Genomic DNA, 20,203 nt, shown 5'->3' on the forward strand with positions numbered 1-20,203 from the left:
TTATTGGGCAGCTTTCTTGCAGATCATGGAAATTAAGTTGCATTCCAGATGCACTAATGCAAGCCACTTTGACATATTATTGAACTGTGTGTCCACATTGTGTTTGTTGACGTGTATCAGCACGATATAGTAACTAAAACAAAAGTCCTACAGTGTCACTGATCCACACCATGTATACACATCTTTTGCAATATTTCTTCATTATAGATGAGGAGAACAAACTGGCTATAGGCATATGTCAGACTTAAAGAAGAATTATTCTCTGTACAATAGATGACCAAATGAGACGGGATAAGATGGTGTTTAGGGTAATATTTTTCCTTTAAAAACGGTTTTGATTCTAGCTTTCTTGCCAACAGACCCCCTACAAAGTCAAGCTGTAACATCTCCAGGGAGTAGGGTGAACTCCCTTTATCAAAATGCCCAGCATGGTAACAGTAGTTAATCCATGGATGGACTCCAGTTCGCATCCAGTCTCTTAGCTTTCAAAGAAAATAGAAACCATGATCTCCTATTACCACTATATTCAGAAATTCAAATACCAACACATTTGGTTGCTGAATTTCACAATGGAAGAAGAAAAGCTATACAGGGAAAACTCACTGAAGTGTACTCCCCATATTTTAACAGAAAAACATCAGAAAGAAAATGATTTACCTTTCCTTGATGCACCAGGAATTGTATAACTTCTGATGTTATACATGAGAAAAACATATATTTCCTGTTGTACCTGATTAGAACTACAAGTCAGCTGTAGGCTGGCGTTACATGGTGCCGCTGGAATAAAAATGCAGTTTTTTGCAAAGTAGTTATGTGGGAGATGCACAGAGAAACCATCCAGGGAAAATCATATGTAATATTTCTCTTTTGTGATGTTCAGTATGAGTTTGTTTACATCTTAGTAATAAATTTTTAATTTCAAACCTGCAAATAAGTAGAGGAAAGCTGCATTGAGCAAGGCCAGACTTACATAGCCTTAGAATGCACTATAGGAACCTGATATAAGATTTACTAGATGTTAGGCAGAAAAAGAATCGTTTTGATAAGAAAACATTGCAATGTACGTCCTCAAAATGCAGTGTAAACCTCAACTCAGAATATGCACAATTCAGGTACCAACAAATATGTGGAGACCAATGTCACTGCATTATGACCAACTGTCCTTGTCTATAAATGGCAATGCTGAAAAAGTTAAAAATCCCTAAATTTTGAAATGGCCTGTCTGCCTCTACTTACACTCTACTTACTTACAGTTGCCTGTCAGTTTTAGGACAAATACTGTATGAATATTTCTCTAACTTAAGGGTCATTAAGGACGTGGCTCCAGCTATATGTCCTGCCTTTCTGCTTATGTGCTGTTTTAGTGCAGCCATAGATCCTCAGGAGAAATTAAGACTTGAGTTTTGTTTGATAATCTAAACCTGCATACCAACTTGTCCTTCTGCATATTTTGAAACAGAGGCTTAAACCCGGTTCAAAAAACCTTGTATTGGCAGATGAGAAATTTCTCTTGCACAGAGGAGGCCTGGCAGATCTTCATCATCAGCCTGGCCACAGAAGCTCTCCCAAGGGAAATTTACTGTTGCCTTTGAGTCTTTATCACACAAGGTCTTCTATCAAGCATCCCTCCCAAGTTAAAAACTTGTTCAGTATGGCTGTGATTGTGAAGAAGTGCACAGTGACATTTTATTGTTTTTATTTGAGCTCAAAAATTAGATCTTTTCGAGGTCGTTGGGCACAAAAGGTGAGTTCACATCATGTTCAGTGAGAGTTTACAAACAGCTAGGTGAGGAGGCTTCTCACTAGAGTAGTGCTTCAGCACTCTAAATCCATGCATAGCTACAGTATATGTTGCCATTAAAACAGAGTTTATGTAGCATGTTTCATTACCAGCAGGTAAACATAAAGATGTCCATTGTCTGAACAACACCTCGACTGCGTCACCATCATTATGTATCTGAGAATTTCACATTATAATTTCATTTCCCAACTTTTTATTATTGGTATACAATCTTGAATCCATTAAGATTATGCATACACAACTAGAATTAACTAGTGACTAGAATATGAATGTTCAAGTCATCTGAAAATAATATTTTCTTCCAATGATCATAGATGAGGTAATTCTATTTCTATTATACTTCTGCTATATACACGCCAAAACACAAGCTGCCTGGTTTTCCAAAAGCAGGCAGTTAATACATGTGCTTCATGCCCTGTAAAATACACAGTAAGCTGAAAACTACAAAGGAACAGATAGTTAATCTTTCATATGGGAATGTAGGCCTATATTATGACTAGTGTACATCAGTGCTTGGTTGCATACAAAAACCTTAGCAAGTTGTATTGCTAAGACTTTCTTAAATGGTTATCTTGTTGTCTGTTTTCTTTACATTTCCACTATCTTGCAGCTAAGGGTATGCTGTTATAAAACAATATATATTTTGTGTTCAATAAAACATCTTAGTGAATATTTCCTTGTGCATAAAGAACCCTGGGAGTATTTCCGTATAATATCTCAAGTGATTGTGCAGTTGCGTTATTGCTGACACATCCAAATACACTGACAGTTTTAAAAAGGGGGAGAGTTTTGTGTAGGATTCAGTGCTGCTACCTCTCTAGAGAGAAACTGCAATGTGACACTGTTTTATGTCCAAACATTTCATAATTTGCTTGAAATGTATATAAGTGCAATGTCAGTGACAAGTGGTTGGGATCAAGTAAGAATCACAGGATGTAACTGCACTGAAAGAACTATCAAGCTCTAAACATTAATTCCCAGGGCTTGGAAAGTAAAACCCTGGGTATCTCCTTAACCAGGAACCAGGAAAAAATAGATTCTTCTCATGGAAACTTCAATATATTTTGTGCAACTGGACACAGAACTTTGAGATCATGTAGAAGCAGTGTTTGTTCTCTATACAACAGCACGATGTGCTCAGTGTGTTATACATCCAAAGGCAATTTCTTTGGATTTTATTGGTCTAGTGGTAGCTCTTTAAAGGCCAGTCAGAGTGGACTACTGTATATCCTAAACGATGCAGTTTGTTTTGATTTTAAGAAATAGAATAGAAAATTCCCAAAGAGTCAAGACAGAGCAGAGCTTCAGTAAATTAAGCTCTACTATGAAAAGCCTTTTACTGTACAGGAGATTGTTTTGCCCTGCTTCAGACCATTCACAATCTGGTTTCTTGGTGAGCCACAAGCAGGAGAAACACGTTATTCCAGCTGTTAAAGAATTGGGGCGTTCTGTGCTTGCACCAAAAACCAACATTCCTGCCCTCCTCACCTCCCAAGGTTATCATATACACCCCTTGAAACAAGTGTGTTTCAGTGCAGAAATAATAGGCCTTTTGCAGTGCCATTTTGACATGAAATAGCAGGGTAAGCTCAGGTGTTGCTAACAACATTAGTTAAGGCTCTGTTTCCATACACTTGAAGACTTTGAAAAGATTTTTTAAAAAGTCTGGCACTCTCTCACATTTAAAGACGTGTCCTCAGTCACAGAGTTTCTAGTAACAGACTACACGATTTTCCAAGATCACAATTTGCAAGGCTATATAACCAGATCCCTTCAGAGACTCTGAACGAATATTATAGGGATATTATAGTGATGCGTCCTCATGTAATCCATAAGAGATGATGGAAGGGATGAGTAACTCTGGTGTGGGTGTATGTGTGCGCGTGTGCGTGTGTGTGTGTGTGGATGTATGTGTGCGTGTGTGTGTGTGTGCCTGTCTGGCTTACCATGAGAACTGGTGTGTGAAGGTATGGAGTCTAAAACAATCCTGGTTATTATGGATGTAGCTGCATACCATGAGAGCTGGAGGACGGTGGGAGCCTTCAGCAATGTTGTTGACAATGTTCATGTTGCTGATCTTGACTATGTGCATGAGTCAAGACCAAAAACATCCGACAATAGTAAACATTTGATTTTATCGGAACATCAAGACAAGAAAAAGACTGAGTTGCACTGAGCTTTATGACCACCTTACACCAAACGATCGAGATGATGAGAGCACACCCCAATTCCAGCTAACCTGATTTTATTACCTTGTGAGGCAGCTGGATTCGCGATATCATCTACCCTAAACCTAACCCTTCCCAATGTCAGAATCCATCTTGCCAGGCTTCAAGTGATGCACCACTTGTGGCCAAAACACAGTGGTTTGGCCCAATCAGTGTCTTACTGGCAGCTACAGGCGTGGTTTATGTGTGCCGATAGTGCGAAGCGACAACAGTGGCAGCTCCTAAAGAGGTGAGCGATTTGTTTTATACATTAGGGAGACAAAAAAACAAAACAAAAACACTACCATTCCCAATGTTCTCTGTATTTTGTCTTATTTGCAAAAGTAATATTGTTTTTTCAGTCATAGATTTGGGATAGCAATATAAAATCAATAAATATTCTTTGAAAAGCAAGTCTACTTAGTCTATTTAGAACAAACATAAAAATACTTTGAGTAAGTTCATTAATTCATCAGCTAAGTGTGTGGTTGCAAGGCTCTCAGTTAGCCTGTTACAGCCTGTGATAGACAGATGGGTCATCCAATTACCTATCAAGTATTTTTTGCAAGTGCCTGACAACTGCCTGAGAGTTCCAAACAGTTTCAAATGACGACTTCTCAGACGGTTCTGTGTGACAGGCCATCTGGTGCATCAGGTTAGTGACTTTATGCCGACACTGGACATTCATCTGTGACAGTGAAATTCAGTCATTCGGTGTGAGGCCTGTATAAGTTTACCAGAGCCTTTCCAGTGAGCCAGCATGCACAACACCAGTGCTGTTAGAGCTTCATTAATCTCATTAGCAACACCTGTGTTTACTTTGCTATTCATGTCAAAAAGGCTGGTGATAGAGGTTTATTCTCTGCAGACCATATCTTTCATACACACACACACACACACACACACACACACATACATACACACGCATACACATACACATACATACATTCACTACTCTCATAAATACTATTCTCTGTAACATTGCGTGAGCGTACACAGAACATACACAAACAAAGTGAGGCCATGCATTGTAAAAACACATAATATAGTACAGCAAGTTTGATCAGAAATATAGTAGATCGGTTAATGGAAGCAAGAGCTTGTATTCTATCTAAGTCCTTGAACTTATGAAAGTGAAGACTGTCAGTGGATGGCTCACACACATGCACATGCGTTCACACACCCACACTAACACACACACACACACACACACACACATACACAAAGAAGTCTCCATAACCTATACTGTTTGCAGCATGAGGAACTTCTCTGCTCGCCCGTCCTCTGCCCAGCTGATGTCACAGTCCAAGGACGAGAGCTCTAGAAGATCTCAGGGCACTGGCTCCAGTCCTGCCTTTCTTTGGCCTCCCAATAGCCACCCCTGTAGACGTAGGTGCTTTCCCCCGTCGCATCATCTGTCCTCTTCTCAAACCACAGTGGCTGGTATCCCTCAATATCCTGACCTGAGAAGTGACACATTTTCACATGGTTCCAAACACATACTAAATATATTTACAAAACATTGCAGTCTTACTTTCTCTTATATACTGAGCACAGTATCTTATATAGATCATTTTTATTTCTATGTCTTGTTCTTCTTGTTCCTGGCCTACTACTCACCTTCCTCTAGGGCCTGACTGGCTTGTGCCTCCCTCTTTTTCCTTTCAAGCCTCTGTCGCTCCTCTAGACGTTGTTTCTGGGCATTTGCTTCATCCCATAAACCTGCTTCCATCAGCCGCTGGTCTGGCCTCAGGCGACTGTCAGTGGGGGCCACACCCTCTTCTGGCTCATTCAGGGTCAGAGCCAGGGAGGAGAAAAAGTGCATGTTCTCTGCATTATCCCTGGACAATAAAAGACAGAAGGCAAACAATAGAACAAAGGATATCTAATAGTCACTAAGGCCTTAAGCCGGCAATACCCTGTGTGGTTTTGACTGGTCCAAGATGAAAGATGGCCAACATGGAAGACATGTGGCAATATCTTGGTCGTGGCTCTAAAACGGTGTCCCTATATCACACTGTGAGAGAGGTTCAAACATGGTGGTCACGGTCTTGTCACTGAGGATGGTCTGGGACAAAATTCTGACAGTCTCTTTTCCAAACACATTAATCCCACTTTAACAAGAGCTCAATTCTTGCTGACCTTCATGTACCACGATGTACCACTATGCACCACTATGCAGATGGATGATGCATGCTGGTGATGTTTTCTTGTATACTGACTTGCATCATAGCCTGTAAGATTCAGTTGGAGAGATCATAGTACAGTTGACATACATCAAACTTGATGGCGTACCTAAGTCTATAAAATCTATTAGTGTGGCTTGCAATAGACTTATAGGATTGCTAAAATCTCACAGTCTGTATGCACCATTGAGGAAGGCAGAATTGATCTTAGACAGCCCAGATCATCCTCCCTTTGAGGCATTTGATTTTTCTTCAGTTCAGAGGCACAAGGCTCCTGGGGCAAAATGCAATAGATTTTAATTTTCCTTTCTCCCTAATGCAATACGCATGCTTAATTTGCACAAAGGGTAATTGTTCCTTTGCACCTATGCAACTTTTGCTCACATTTAGCACTGTAGCACTGTTTATCTGTGCTCTGCTGAAAGCTGAATTTTCCTTAGTGGGACAATAAAGTGCTGAACTAAATTGAACTGAACCGGACCATAACAACACAGTAAGTTTGTAAGTGATAAAAGCACAATCCTTAATTTTTCTGTGTATAGACTATTAATACACAAGATAACGCACCGGAGGTGCCTATTTCTCACTATAAATTTAGTGACATACCACAACCTCCATAATTTCAGGTTGAATATCTGTGAACATCCAATCACAATCAACTACTGAACCAATGAATACTTTCATCATTTTCCTGTGCAGCTTACAACCTCTGTAAGCTGCACAGGAACCACACACAACTACAGAGTAACTACGGCAGCACTTTAATGAAGAAAATATGTACTGGCCTTAAGACACAGGTCAGACAGAGGAGGAGAAAAAGGAGGGGACAGGAAAACTTTAAAGAGGATGGACAGATGAGAGATGGGGACAGGCTGAACTTACGGAAGAGGATATTTCTTCCACAACAGTTTGGGAGGGCGAGTCTGATAAACAGTCTTTTGTTTGCCTTCAGATCCTCCACATCCTTGGCTGCTGTCCACTATTTTGGCACTCTCCATCTTGTCATCCCAGGTTCCAGACAGGATATAATGGGCTGTGCCTTCTCTGTCCTCCACCACACCTGTAACCTAGAAACACCAAAGAAGACAGCAAACAGGAAGAGATACGTCACCTGTACATCCTGAAAGCCATGTACATATTTACAGAATGGATCAGTCCACTGAAATGTTGCTCACATCACTGGCAATCCCTCTGTGGGTCTGACTTACACTGTGGAAAACGACTGCTGAATGGTTCAGTCAAGTGAAAATACCAGTAAATTGAGCTCAAAGAGCATCATTTTAATAGTTAATGCAAATGCTTAAAAAGACCTTGTCTACAGCACACTATAACCTATTTTTATCATCGCCATCCAAACAGAAAGAGCCCACTATCAAATAATCAGAATTTCAGAGGCCTATTACACAAAAACCTGTAGTAAATTCCAACCAAGCTGAATTTTCTGTATTTTCTTCAGTTTATGAATCTGTCCCGATAGGAAGTACATACTAGTGAACTGAAATGCTAGTGACATTGCAGCCAAACCTTGCATGGATATAACCTAGTTACCGTGCAGGAAACGGCAACTGAATCTTCGACCGAGCTGACTACTGGAGGCTGTGTAGACATTCATCAAGGTCTTGTCTACAATGAAGTGTAAACTGTTTTTCTTTCCTGTTTTTCTGTTCTATCTTTAGTTAATTTTTTGTAACCACAAAAATGAATCAGGTGCCAACAGAAAGAATTCAAGACACCTGACTTGCTTCCTTGAATATTTTGCACTCTCTTTTTTTAAAATAAATCAATCCCCAAAGACAAGGCAAATTAGAACATATTCTGAACTGATTGATATATTAGTGAAGTGAAATGACACTGACAGTGATACAAAAGTCAGAACAAATGCTAACCCTTGTCTGGATATTTCTGATGAACAGTTACAGGGGAAGAAATCACTTTTGAATATTTTACAAAGATAGATGTTCAAGTAGGGGAAGTTAGTGGGGTTATGTGCAGCTGTGCACCATCAGTTCGTCTCCATGCTTCAAACATACACTAGTGTGAAATTAAATGGCTTATCAAGCAGTAGTTAAGAAAGTAATGGACGTATCTACAGTGGTTTTGAAAAACTTCTGTTTCTGTAATTATCTTTATTCAGAGTGTCTACAGCTATCAGAGTTAAATTTCATGATTTAAATACCTTCTCAAGATAGATTTAACAAAATTTAAGACTGATTAATCTCATTTATTATGTGCATGTAAATACGACTGTACTATATGACAGCGAGTAAGAGTGAGTAATCTGCAACAGGCATTTTCCCAACATGTAAAGTGTAGCATGTCAATATAAAGAAAGTACCAGGTTCCGTGGTAAGTTTAGAATTATGTAACATCAGACATGTTGAGTGTCATGCAGAGCAGCTTGAACATTTTACTTATTTGACAAAAAGAAATTGAAAGATGATAAATGAAATTAAATAACATGTTTATGTGGAAATAAAGACCTCATAAATTCAAATTCAAGTCAATTGAATGACGTTTATAGGCCTAATATTTACAAATTGAACTGAAGATATTTTAAGACTTTTTATGGACCTGCAGACATCCCATTTGTTACATAAAATAAATGTGCTGTACTTATAGCATGTACATGACCTATTAATTTAGGCCAAAAAACAAAACTGGGAGATAACCCTACCCCTAAAGCTAAACAGTGAGCGAGCCATCTATGTTCATTAGTCAACTTCAGGGCCAAAAATGTCTCAGTGAAGCAATGCCAGCAACGTAAACCTCAATCTTTTGGCACAGTGTCATTTTTCAAAGTATGGAAAGTTAAAAAGGGAGTAAGCAGGGTGAAATGATTCCTTCCTCACAGATAATACAATACTTATCTGATAAACACAGCCAACACAGACAGTAGATGTCACTTCCTATACTTAAACCCTCCTATTACTGAATGTAAAGGTGCAAGGTACTTACTTTACGTGGGACTTCTCTGGAGAAGTAGCTATAAGGGGAGAACTTGAGATGGCAGGTGTCCTTGGTAACATAGTTGACTATTTCAATGTCCCCAGACTACAAATAGCAAAAGAGAGGGAAGCAGCAAGATTAATACAAAGAAATACTAAATGTGACTTACAAGTGTTTGATAAACCCAAGTGCATTGTCTAAATAACAAAACACTCATATTCTTTCTTCTATTATCATTTGGAAACACATTTGGAAATGCATGTGCAATTTGATTTCTTTTGTCAGTTCTGCTTTTTTTTGTGTTGTTCTAAATTGGTGAATTATTTTGTGCTTACCTCTGCACAGATCTTATTTTCTTGTATGATTATTATTCCACCAAATTTTGGCACGTATGGCCTGATTGCAAGTGTGCAACTACTTTTCTAAGCATTCCGACTTACCAATTTTGCACAATTCCAGTTAAAAACGTGATTTTTGGCCGATTAGAAATGACTTGGTGATTTTTTTTCCAGGCTCTATGTCGCACACATTTTGAGCTACGGACATGCACAAAATACATAAAAGACACCCTAGCAACCACCTTGCTTATATGTAAGTAAATAGTCCAAACACAAGCACATACACACACAAACTCAATATTTACAGCAGATAGAAGAAATCTTACATCATGCTTATCAAGAATAATGCAAGAAAAATAAGGAACCCACCTGATCAATCCACAGTTTCCCCACAATAATGTTGTGCACCGTTGAGGTGACTTTGCTCCACACATAATGGTTTCCACTAGAGTGAAACTGCAGGTGAATGTATCCTACAGTGAAGAAAAAGACGACATACATTTTTTTAAGAAGTGGACCATGAAGAAGAGAACCATGCTGTTTTTTAAACAACATGGTTCTCTTTCCCTACAAATTATCATTTTAATCACCTTGTAACACAAAAAAGCTTTGTGTTTGTATCAAAATCTCAATATGTTCTCTGTAACTGAAGTGAAAATTTTTCATCATCCACCAGCCAGATGCTCAAAAATCTTGCCGGTGACTGGTAAGATTACCAGAGTGCAATAAAACTTCTGACTGTGCTCAATCCTCATATTAAACATATTAGCTATACAAACTATAGCATGAAATAATTCAAATAGCCAGTGAATGTTCAAATTTACAATCAAGGTAAATTGCTGACTGATTGTGATTCTTACCTAATGGCATAATAGAAATATATTTCCCACGGAACTTGCTATCAATAGTGATCTCCTGCCACAGGGTCCATCCTCTTTCTGACGCCACATGGTGGGCAGCAGCTGGGGGGTGATGACTGACCTGAGAGTTGGCAGCAGCAGAAGCTCCATCAACAATCACGATTCATTTTCATACTGATCGACGGCAACAAAACCTAGCACTACAATATTGTTGACCAAATACACCAATATCAGTGGAGTACTTGGCGATATTGGCTCAGTGGGGAAAAATATCAAGATCATGCTCTGAAATAAGATGCAAGAGATCTGATGCTAAGAAGAGGTTTGCTGTGTATGCAACAGGTATTACATATTTACACTGGTATGTAACATAATGTAAATCATATAATCTAACAGCATTCTTTGGGAACCCTTTAGTGATTCTGCTGCTAATTGTGACCAGTATAGCAGCAACTCTTGGTCCTGATTTGGACTCATTGTGCTCTGAGCTTTCTGTAGAGAGGATCTCTGCTAAGTCTATCTCTTTCATTGACGGGATTTCTTGTGAGGAGCTGTTGGTAATCATTATTATTATTGCCCCTCCAAACTAAGTAAATTAAATTAATTTTTTAGGTTTCCTGGTGTACTCTGTTCAAACTCCATACTATACTGTAATACATATATGGTTTAACTATAAAGGGAATGGCTTGTTAAGGTTCAATTATTCCTTATGCTTCCCCATGTAAAAAATTCTAGACCTGGCACTGACTAGACAGCTGTACCTTTGTCTCACCTGTTCAGAGATGGAGCGATAACCATACTCTTCCAGACGGTCCAGTTCGTAGGTTTCCCCAAGAAGGGGGTTGAAGGGCTTGGCAGTGCGATGGACCGTGGTGGAGTAGGAGGAGACAGAAAAGGCAGCCACCAGGCACATCTGCTCCAGGGATGAGTCGCAGCGAGCTGCCCGGTCCAGAAGCTCACTGTACTCTAGATCCTCAGTCAAACGCTGCAGCATGGACAGAGGCTCATTGAAGTTTACCTGCAATCAGATACAGAAACAAGCACACACACATGCAAGCAAACAGCATTTCAGATGTGAGAAGTGACTGTTACAAACAGTGCAAGTTATTCAATAATTACGATACTCATCCAACTCCAAATTCAAAGGTTACACAAAACCACATAGTAAGAGGATTAGAAGTTTTGTATTTACAGGCATGGGTATCTTGGACAGCTCTTTGCCAATGCAGTTCTTCATGATGCTCCACAGGTTGAGGGAGTAATTGGGTTTGTCAGGAATACGGCTGCGTCTTGTTCTTCGTAGCTGTGTGTGGTTTGTGTCTGCAGAGTCCTAAAAAAAACAACACAGAACATGACTTTAACAAGACAATGTTTAGTAAGAAATAGAGTACACAACAAGAAAAAGGAGCTGGTTATTGCTGATCTGAGAAATAGCTCATTATGTTCAAATTAAGATTTGTGTGTGTGTGTGTGTGTGTGTGTGTGTGTGTGTGTGTGTATGTGCGTGTGTGAGTGAACATGTGGATATGTGTATGTTTTAGCGACAGCTAAAATGCTAAATAAGCTATAACATTACACACCTTGGAGCTTGGCAGACAAAAGTGACTAAAAGTTTGCATTTACTTGATCAGCATCAGCATGCTGAGGACCTACATTCTCATTGTGAGTCCAGTCATTGGGCATTCCTCCACTCATCATGCTCTGATTACTCCCTGAGCGCCTGAGAGAAAGCAACAGACTTTAATTACACTATCACTTTTACAGTATTACAGTATCTTGACAAATACGCAGCTCTTCAAGTCTCACTTGTGCTGTATGTGGTCGCTAGCAGTCACAGTTATGAATGCAGGGGAGTCCTCCATGGCATCGAAGAACTCTGCATCCTCGTTCTCATCACTAGCGTCTCCCTCCTGAGTCCTCTCCACACCTATTGTAATAAACACACAATGCAATAAACAACAGCTCAGTCTGGTGTTTGTGTGCCAGATATATTTAAATCTATACAGTTATTGATAAATGTACTGTAAACAGTGACATTTTTAAGTTAGTACAATGAGTCCAAACAAATCAGTGGTATCTACTGCTGACCAGAAGAGGGCCATATATTCTCCTTCTCTGAGACCAGACACAGCTCTGAGAAACGAAGATGGGAAAGGGAGAGTGAGAGAGAGGCGTCTCACCTGTATAAGTGCTGGGATTCTCCCTCCAGGCTCTCTCTAAGCTGTTGTGCTGTTTGGCTAGCTGTTCAATGGTCTCCTCCAAGTGGTGACGCTGTTCTCTCTCATACTGCAGGGCCTTCTGCCATCTCCGGCTGTGTGTCTCTGCTACGTCCAGAAAGTCACGACAAGCCTGAGGTGTGAAGATCAAAAGATCCACGCAGAGCCCGTCAGCTACATTCCTTTACACATTCCCTTGCAGTTATCAGTCTCTCTGTTACAGTTATTACTGCTGTATTGATCAGAGCAGCAGAGCGGTTCACATTATGTAAACTCACATTGATCATAGCATTGGACGTGATGCGGAAGAGAGTGGCTCGCTCATTAACAGCTTTCAGTTTGTCTGTGCTGTCAGTGGATCCGCGCAGTTCCTCAAGTTCAGTGAGGGAGCGCTGGAGGGCGGCGCCGTGCTTGCCTATCAGCTCATTACAGGTGCTCAGGTCATCCAGTTTACTGGCCAGAGTCTTGAGCACTCCCTGGGTCAGGGCACGATCCTCCTGCGGCACAGGACCCTCATCTCCTGAGTCATCTTCTCACAGAGTTGAAGGACAGAGATAGAACATCCATCTGGTGCTCAATCACATTTAATTTTCACACTTTGATATAACTAACTCAGTCACACACACATAAAAATTAAGCCACCTCACTTGAGGTCATATTGTCACAAGTCATTTTCCAGGTATGTAACAGACACACAATATGGATGTTTATGGTGGTGAAGTCACAAACAGATACTGTGTAAGGTGAATCAGTGTATCAGATGCCAATATAACTGAAAGAATATCATTTTAGACTGAAACTAATTGAGAGTGTCAGTAGAGAATGGAACGAGCAAGATTATAACACTTCACACCCTGATTCCCTAGTCCCTCCCATACACTAGCAGAAAGCTGTGAATGAACATGGTTGCCCTGGAAACGTCGGCCTGTGCAACTGGGAGGGCACGCTATTTTTAGCAGCAGAGGGAGAAAAAAGATGACGCACTACCCTTTTCCTCCTCTCTGTCTCCAATGTTGACTTGAGCTGAGCCATCAGTCTCAGACATTTGAGAGGGAGGGCATGGAGACTAGCCCAGCAGCTAGGCACCAGAAAAGACATATTCCTTCAGAGAAATTATCACATGAACTTGAGGTGCCTCAATAGAGGAGAGTGTGGGAAGGATGCTGCAGTACACAGAATGGCTGAGACAGTCTGTCGATGTGAAAGATCACCTCTTCTATTTAAGCCATCTGGAATAATGACAGTAATTTGAAAGAAATAATTAACTCAGTGCCAAAGACGTTAGTACAAATTTGGGTTGTGGCTGGTTTCTGACTCTAAGCAGCAGCAAATGTCATCATAAACCAGCCAGCTTTAAAATGCTAATAACTGCCTCGATCCTATGTAATCATGCAGTTCTAGGGCAAAACCGCATATAGTATCCATGTTTCTTGTCTGCTTCAATAAACAGTTTATATGTGTAAGCTGAAAGCACCCAAGCAGGTTGGTTGAATCTAGGCCAGTGTCAGCGTTGCCTTTAAGCGCCAAAGCAGGGAAAGAAGACTTCCATGGTGTATTAGAAGAAAATAGGGAAACAAAAACAATCAGGGGAAAGTGGATCAGTAAAGTCTCAGGAGGAAAAGATCAAAATGAAAGAGTAAAAACTCCTTCAGGCATCTATAATGGTTTCATGGCCCATTTAAAGTAGAAACAAAAAGACTTTTTTGACTCATACACAGCGTTCATGGTATTATAAAACTATGTATTAGAGATCTGGATGCAGCTGCATTATCAAAGGAAACATAATGCCACTCCTGGACCCATAATTTTGTGAAATAATGTAGAAACCTGGGAAAGACATGATGGTGTGGGTGTTTATGAGTTACATTGTAAACAGTACAAGGAAGACTCTGAGACAAACTGGTGACTCATCCCTTATTCACTGAAACACACCCACAGGTGATGGAGAACGAACCAACATGGAGACAGTGGGAGAGGGAGTGTGGAAGTGAATCAGAGTCAAAAAAAAAAATTAGAGGTTGAAGAGCATGCTTCGGCAATTCAGATGTAGTGTTTCTTCCGCCTTGCAATTTATTTGGAATCATTGTCACATACTCATGACTTCACTTTTCAGCTTCAGACACAATGGACTGGCAACCAGCTGTTACAAAGGCTCAAGTTTTGTCTTAAAGTATGCCTGTGCACTTTTTACTCCACAGCATTTGAAAGTGTTGAAAGTGGCTACTGCACTACTATTGCAAAATAGATAACTCCTGCCACATCCATTTGATTACTGTTGTTGCCATCCAATTTGGCTGCTCAGTGTGCCCAGCTACTGCCAATAAACCCACAACCATATGCCTCCTGCTATGATAATCTGCAGTTTCATCACACATGCACATGACAAAAGCACACATATATTTGTGTGTCTGTGTGGACGAGACTGAAAACACATTGGAGATGGCCACGTAGAAAATGGCTATGTAGTTCAAACTGTAACGTGACAACAAATAATAAGATAATCCACATAGTTCCTGTATTCTTGTGAACCATGGCACACTTCAGCCAGAGAGCATGGTTACGTAAAACTTTTGAAATTGGCTCACCTGTGCAGAGAGCTTATTCACTTGCATAGTGCAGATGCAAACCTATTAGAGAGCGCAGCACTTAAAGACATCCATCTTATGTATGATGCCTCTGGTAACTGGGTTGTATTCTCTTGATTCAGAGAAAAACTATGATTCAAATCAATGATAGAGAGAATAGAGAGAAATATGACACATTCAGCTAAATGAGAGAAAATATTGCCACAAAACAGTGGACACTCGAAGTGTTAAAACCATGTTTTGTTCTGTTGGTCTGTGGTGACTTTGTGAGTTATGGTCCCATATTGATACAAATCTGCTGTAATCCGATGCCAGAGGAAAATTCAATCAGCATAACTGCAACTATCTTTATACCAAATGCTGCATTAAGTCAGTGCCAAAGTTATTTAACCCCATAAACACACACACTGCAAAACTTACACACATGCCTGCACACCCACACACAGACATGTGCACATACACACCTACACACACAGCTACACCTACACACATACACTCACACATCTCGACTGAAGCTTTCTCACACTTTGTTATTTGTAAAATTACAGGGAATAAATAGGTCAGGCTACTTACAAGGTGAAACTCATTAAAAAGGCTGCACTCATCTCTCCCTATTGTCCGCAGAATGTATGCTGAGATATATTTTCAATAATAATCTCCCTCTTGCTCTCCCTCTACCACTCTTGTTACCAGAATGGGAGGAGGAGTCTAAAGCAAGGTCATTTCATTCAGCTCTTGCTGTCGTCATACTGGAAGAAAGAGGGAGGGAGAAAGGAGACAGAGCGGGTGGGAGATGTGTCTGTGTGTGTGCATGTGTATGGATGCACATGTTGGCAAGAGAAAGCGGGAGAGGGGTCTAGAGAGAGGATAAACCCACTTCAAACCCTGCACCATATTTGATTCTGGTTGTCTAATTTAAACACCTGCAAAGAGAAAATGATGTGAGACAGTGGCAAGCAGAAAATGTCCACTAGGACATGATACTACAGACAACAGTCACTTGCTAGGTCACACGCTACTGCATCAAAGTCTGGGGAACACAAGAAATTATATATTATATTATATTATATTATATTATATTATATTATATTATATTGTGAAGTAGAGGGGAATGTGGAAGAAGTGTTTTTAAACTACTTACTAAATAAATAAGCAAATGAGTACACCTAGAACTGTTTAACAACATAATTAGATTCAAATTTTGCATTTAAACATAGATAAACAACCCCCAATAGTGTGTTTCCATCAGAATGGCTTGGACACCACTACCCTCTTGTGGCATGTAGTTCACATAACACTCGTCACTTTGGAAATGCAAAAGTGCAAACATGTATTCAGGCGTTTGCTCTTGGCTGTATGAGTTTGTATTCTGTACTGATGACTACATTCATTTTTTAATTCAGTGCTGGCTACAGTACTACAAATTAAGATGGGATTTATTAGTTCAGTGCATAAATTAGGGATGGGATTTTTAAGAATGTCTGTAAGACTTAACTTAATTGTAAGAGCTTATTAGGGTCACATAAGCAAGAGAGCCTCAAGGCGAATGCCACCCATATCTGTAGACTGTATAAATATTATTCCGTGCTCCATGCCAGGACAGGTCAGAGACAACACTTGCCATCGGCTGCTTCATGGACAATAAATGGGGTGCTGACTTTGTAGAGCCATACAATGCGAAGATGAGTTATCACACTAAAATGAAACTTATATTGTAGCAATGCAAATAATTCTGATTTCATTTGGGCGGAAAAAAAAACTCACATAAAAATCATATAGGTCAACAAATCAGCGCTCCGTTTATTGTCTGCAGACTAGTGCCCAATTTCACAATACAGTGACATCACAAAGTTGTCCCATTTCCAGCTTTAGTAAAGTGTGGTGCATGTTCCCAGGCATTGATCTCACAGTGCTTGGGGCATGGGCAAAAGATGTGTAATTCTTAAAATTATCTTCCTCCTCCAGTTAAAGATAACTCCAAAATGAGGCATGACTCACATGAACTCACCTTGAAAAAATAATTTCTACTTTATTTCTAGGCACTTAGACTACAGTACCTCTGTACACTCCTGTTTAAGTCACAGTCCCCTCTCCTGAGTTCAACTAGTGCTGCAGCTACGCTTTAAACTAAATCCAGAAAATAGCTTGCTCTGAAAACCTTACCTGATTAACTCTCATTTGTTGTCTTTAAGTCACTCTTGTATTATTGTTTATACAGAATCATTTTTATGTTCCTATACTTACTCTACCTTACTTTGCCTGTTTTCGGTCTTATTTTTGATCATTATTTGCATTCTTATTGGTTTTGTTCTTGTGGTTTTTATTAAGCTACTTATATTTTACTTGTTTTTAATGATCTGACCTTTCTCTTTAGTACAAGTCTATGTTCTTTCCTGCATTTTCTTTTGCACAGTAAAGTACTTTGCAACTACGTTTCAAAAAGTGCAACATAAATAAATTAGCGAAATTCACATTTTACAGCCACAGACCTGCATTTGTGCAAAAAGCTCCATGGGACACACAATGCTAAGACATGAGTGAATGTTATCACTTGTCTGTTAAAATGAGGTAAACTCATCTGTTAAAGAAGCATTAGCATATAAGTCAATGCAGACTTGGGGAAAAAACATAGGCCTATGCCAACAGTGTACTGCATGTGGGTCACAGCTCACCTGAGTGATGCATCAGCTGGGTGGCATTGGCCTTGGCCTGCTGCAGGACAGACACCCAGCGCTGACACTCTCCATCTGAGGTGGCCTTCAGGTGGTAGCTCCGACCACCGCTGGTCAGCACCAGGTGACAAGTGTCACCCACCTCAATGTGTGCTGTTGCCATGGGAATGGTGCCACGGCAGGTGTGTGCCATCTCTGCCTGAGTCCTACGGGACACAAAGAGGGGCAGATGTGATCTCAGCACTACTGGAGAGTAATAAAAATATGTGATAGCAGAAACATTTACAACTACTTCACATTTACACTATGAAGTAGTTCTAATAAGATTTCAAAGCTACCACAACTCCCATCAACCTCTATCTGTGTGTTTGACTGATGCTGGGACTACTGCGGCATGCTTTCCCATAGGACATACCTTCATTCATCAACTGATGTGGAGGCAAAAAACCCTCATTATCTAAAAAAATAGGCTGTGAGGGTTAGAAGTCATCTATTTGTGTGACTTTTAGTTAACATTTGTCCATTTATAAATTAGGCTATAACACCAGAAAGCTTTCCCTCTTGTTAACCCTAATGTTACCCTCAAATTTACAAACATTTTTTATCAAGTGGGGTCAACTTGACCCCAGCAACCTCCAGAAAATGATTAGAATAATAATTGCTACCCAAGTTTATGTGTCAGGGACTTTATGTGTCATGTTGACAACCTTAACAGCTCTTTAAATAAAACTTAACCCCCAACCCCTTATATATTAAAGTTCTCGTGGGTATAGTTATAATAATAATAATAATAATAATAATAATAATAATAATAATAATATTGATCTCTCTTTATAGAAAACCTTTGTATCAGTTTACAAGGTGCTTTCACAGACACAGCAAAGCAGAACAGTCAAAAAGCAAAATAAGAGAAATACAAACAGCAAGACAAAGTGATGGTAAAATCCAGATGTGGTTAAAACAGGAAAACAAAATTAGTAAAACACAGCAGAAAGAAAACAGAAGGATGTTGAAAGAAAAAGAGATAAAAGGCAGTATTTTATCATGTTTTTTCCCTGCCAAATGTCATATGAGCTATCTGTGGCTCTTACTACTACTACTACAGGTGTGGTTATGTTAGGTTAGGGTCTTAAAGCTGAGGGAAGTTTTATGACGATTATAAATGGCAAATTATAGTTCCTCAATGTCATCTAAAACAACTAAAGCAAATGTGCGTAAAATGTTGCTATTTTTAATATGGTTTATAAAGAAAGAAGTGACCCCAAAAACGGCCCCCAAAGAGACACAGAGGCGTACAAAATGAGTGCAGGACAGTGAAACACATTATCATGTTAAATTCATGTTTACCCACTTTCATGACCCATTCAATTAGAAGTCATAAAATATGAAGCAAAATATCATTAATTCAATTAAGTTAATCACGTATTTAGTGACGTTAAACACTTAATTGGTCAATTGAGCCCAAAGATAACAGGGGGTTAACCAAATAAACCTAGCCGTTAGCAAACTGTCCAAATTTCAAACTGGAGAGGAAAAAAAAAAGTTGTCGTCACCTGTAATAGGACAGGAGGCCGTTGCTGAGGACGAACCATCGCCGCTGGTAGCCCTTGAGGTAGTTGGTCCATTTAAAGAGCCAGCCTCTGTAGGTGTCCAGCCCAGGTAGATAGATCCCTGAGAGAGTCGGAGAGGGCAAACTCCTCACCAGCTCGTTCATTTGCTCCCGGTTGTCCGCCGCAGTCCGAGGGGGGCCGAGGTCGGTGCCGCTGCTGAGTCAACAGCAGCTGTAGTAACGTTAGCTAGCTCCGTGAGCCAGCCGCAGCTCCGCGCCTCACTCTGGCTGCTAAGAGCTAGCTTGCGGTACTGTACGGCAGGCTATCCATCAGCTCCCTGCACTGAGGAGAAAATAATGTAGACAGCAGTCCTCTGCAACTTCTGATGACAAGGGACGCTGAGAGGGAGATGCTCCAAAATCTAAAATATTAGGACGTGCAACGGCATTCTTGGGTGCCATATAACGAGTGTGGACTTTGACTACGTTTAAGAAAGTGTGTGGATGTGAAGAGGGGAGAGCATGATGACGTGCTTTAGTCGTATAGGGCTGAGTCCCTCATCTCACTGGCAGGATAGCAGCCATGGGTGCGGGTCTAGAGTGTGTGTGTGTGTGTGTGTGTGTGTGTGTGTGTGTGTGTGTGTGTGTGTGTGTGTGTGTGTGTGTGTGTGTCAAAAACTCAAACACCAAAAACTGTTAATGTGATGCATTGTCTTTTCAATCTATGTTACCCCTTCTATTATATTTGGAGTCAGTTTGACGCCAGTCAGTGTTTATCATCTCTAAATACACTATTAACATTGATTTCTTTTTGCTTGATATTACATGATGTTCCCTTATTTA

General features: G+C 40.1%; 1 protein-coding gene across 1 annotated transcript; it reads right to left on the reverse strand.

Moving 5' to 3' along the window:
* Positions 1 to 1,698: 1,698 nt before the first annotated feature.
* On the reverse strand, positions 1,699 to 19,525 carry osbp2a (oxysterol binding protein 2a). The gene is made up of 14 exons (XM_030065221.1): positions 19,365 to 19,525; positions 17,812 to 18,017; positions 12,833 to 13,083; positions 12,519 to 12,687; positions 12,145 to 12,265; positions 11,992 to 12,058; positions 11,531 to 11,668; positions 11,111 to 11,356; positions 10,339 to 10,459; positions 9,848 to 9,951; positions 9,150 to 9,245; positions 7,077 to 7,261; positions 5,629 to 5,849; positions 1,699 to 5,471 (listed from the first exon to the last, which is right to left on the reverse strand). The coding sequence occupies exons 1-14, from the start codon at positions 19,523 to 19,525 to the stop codon at positions 5,329 to 5,331; spliced, it is 2,229 nt and encodes a 742-aa protein (XP_029921081.1). The 3' UTR covers positions 1,699 to 5,328.
* Between the last annotated feature and the right edge of the window lie 678 nt (positions 19,526 to 20,203).

The sequence above is a fragment of the Myripristis murdjan genome, chromosome 12 (assembly GCF_902150065.1).
Source record: "Myripristis murdjan chromosome 12, fMyrMur1.1, whole genome shotgun sequence".
NCBI classification, from domain to species: Eukaryota; Metazoa; Chordata; class Actinopteri; order Holocentriformes; family Holocentridae; genus Myripristis; species Myripristis murdjan.

Coding starts and splice junctions, on each gene's coding strand:
- osbp2a (XM_030065221.1), bottom strand. CDS start 19,525: ATGAACGAGCTGGTGAGGAGTTTGCCCTCTCCGACTCTCTCAGGGATC. Junction 13,084..17,811: donor CCAGCTGATGCATCACTCAG/GTGAGCTGTGAC, acceptor CTCTGTGAGAAG/ATGACTCAGGAGATGAGGGT. Junction 5,472..5,628: donor CAGTCAGGCCCTAGAGGAAG/GTGAGTAGTAGG, acceptor GTCACTTCTCAG/GTCAGGATATTGAGGGATAC.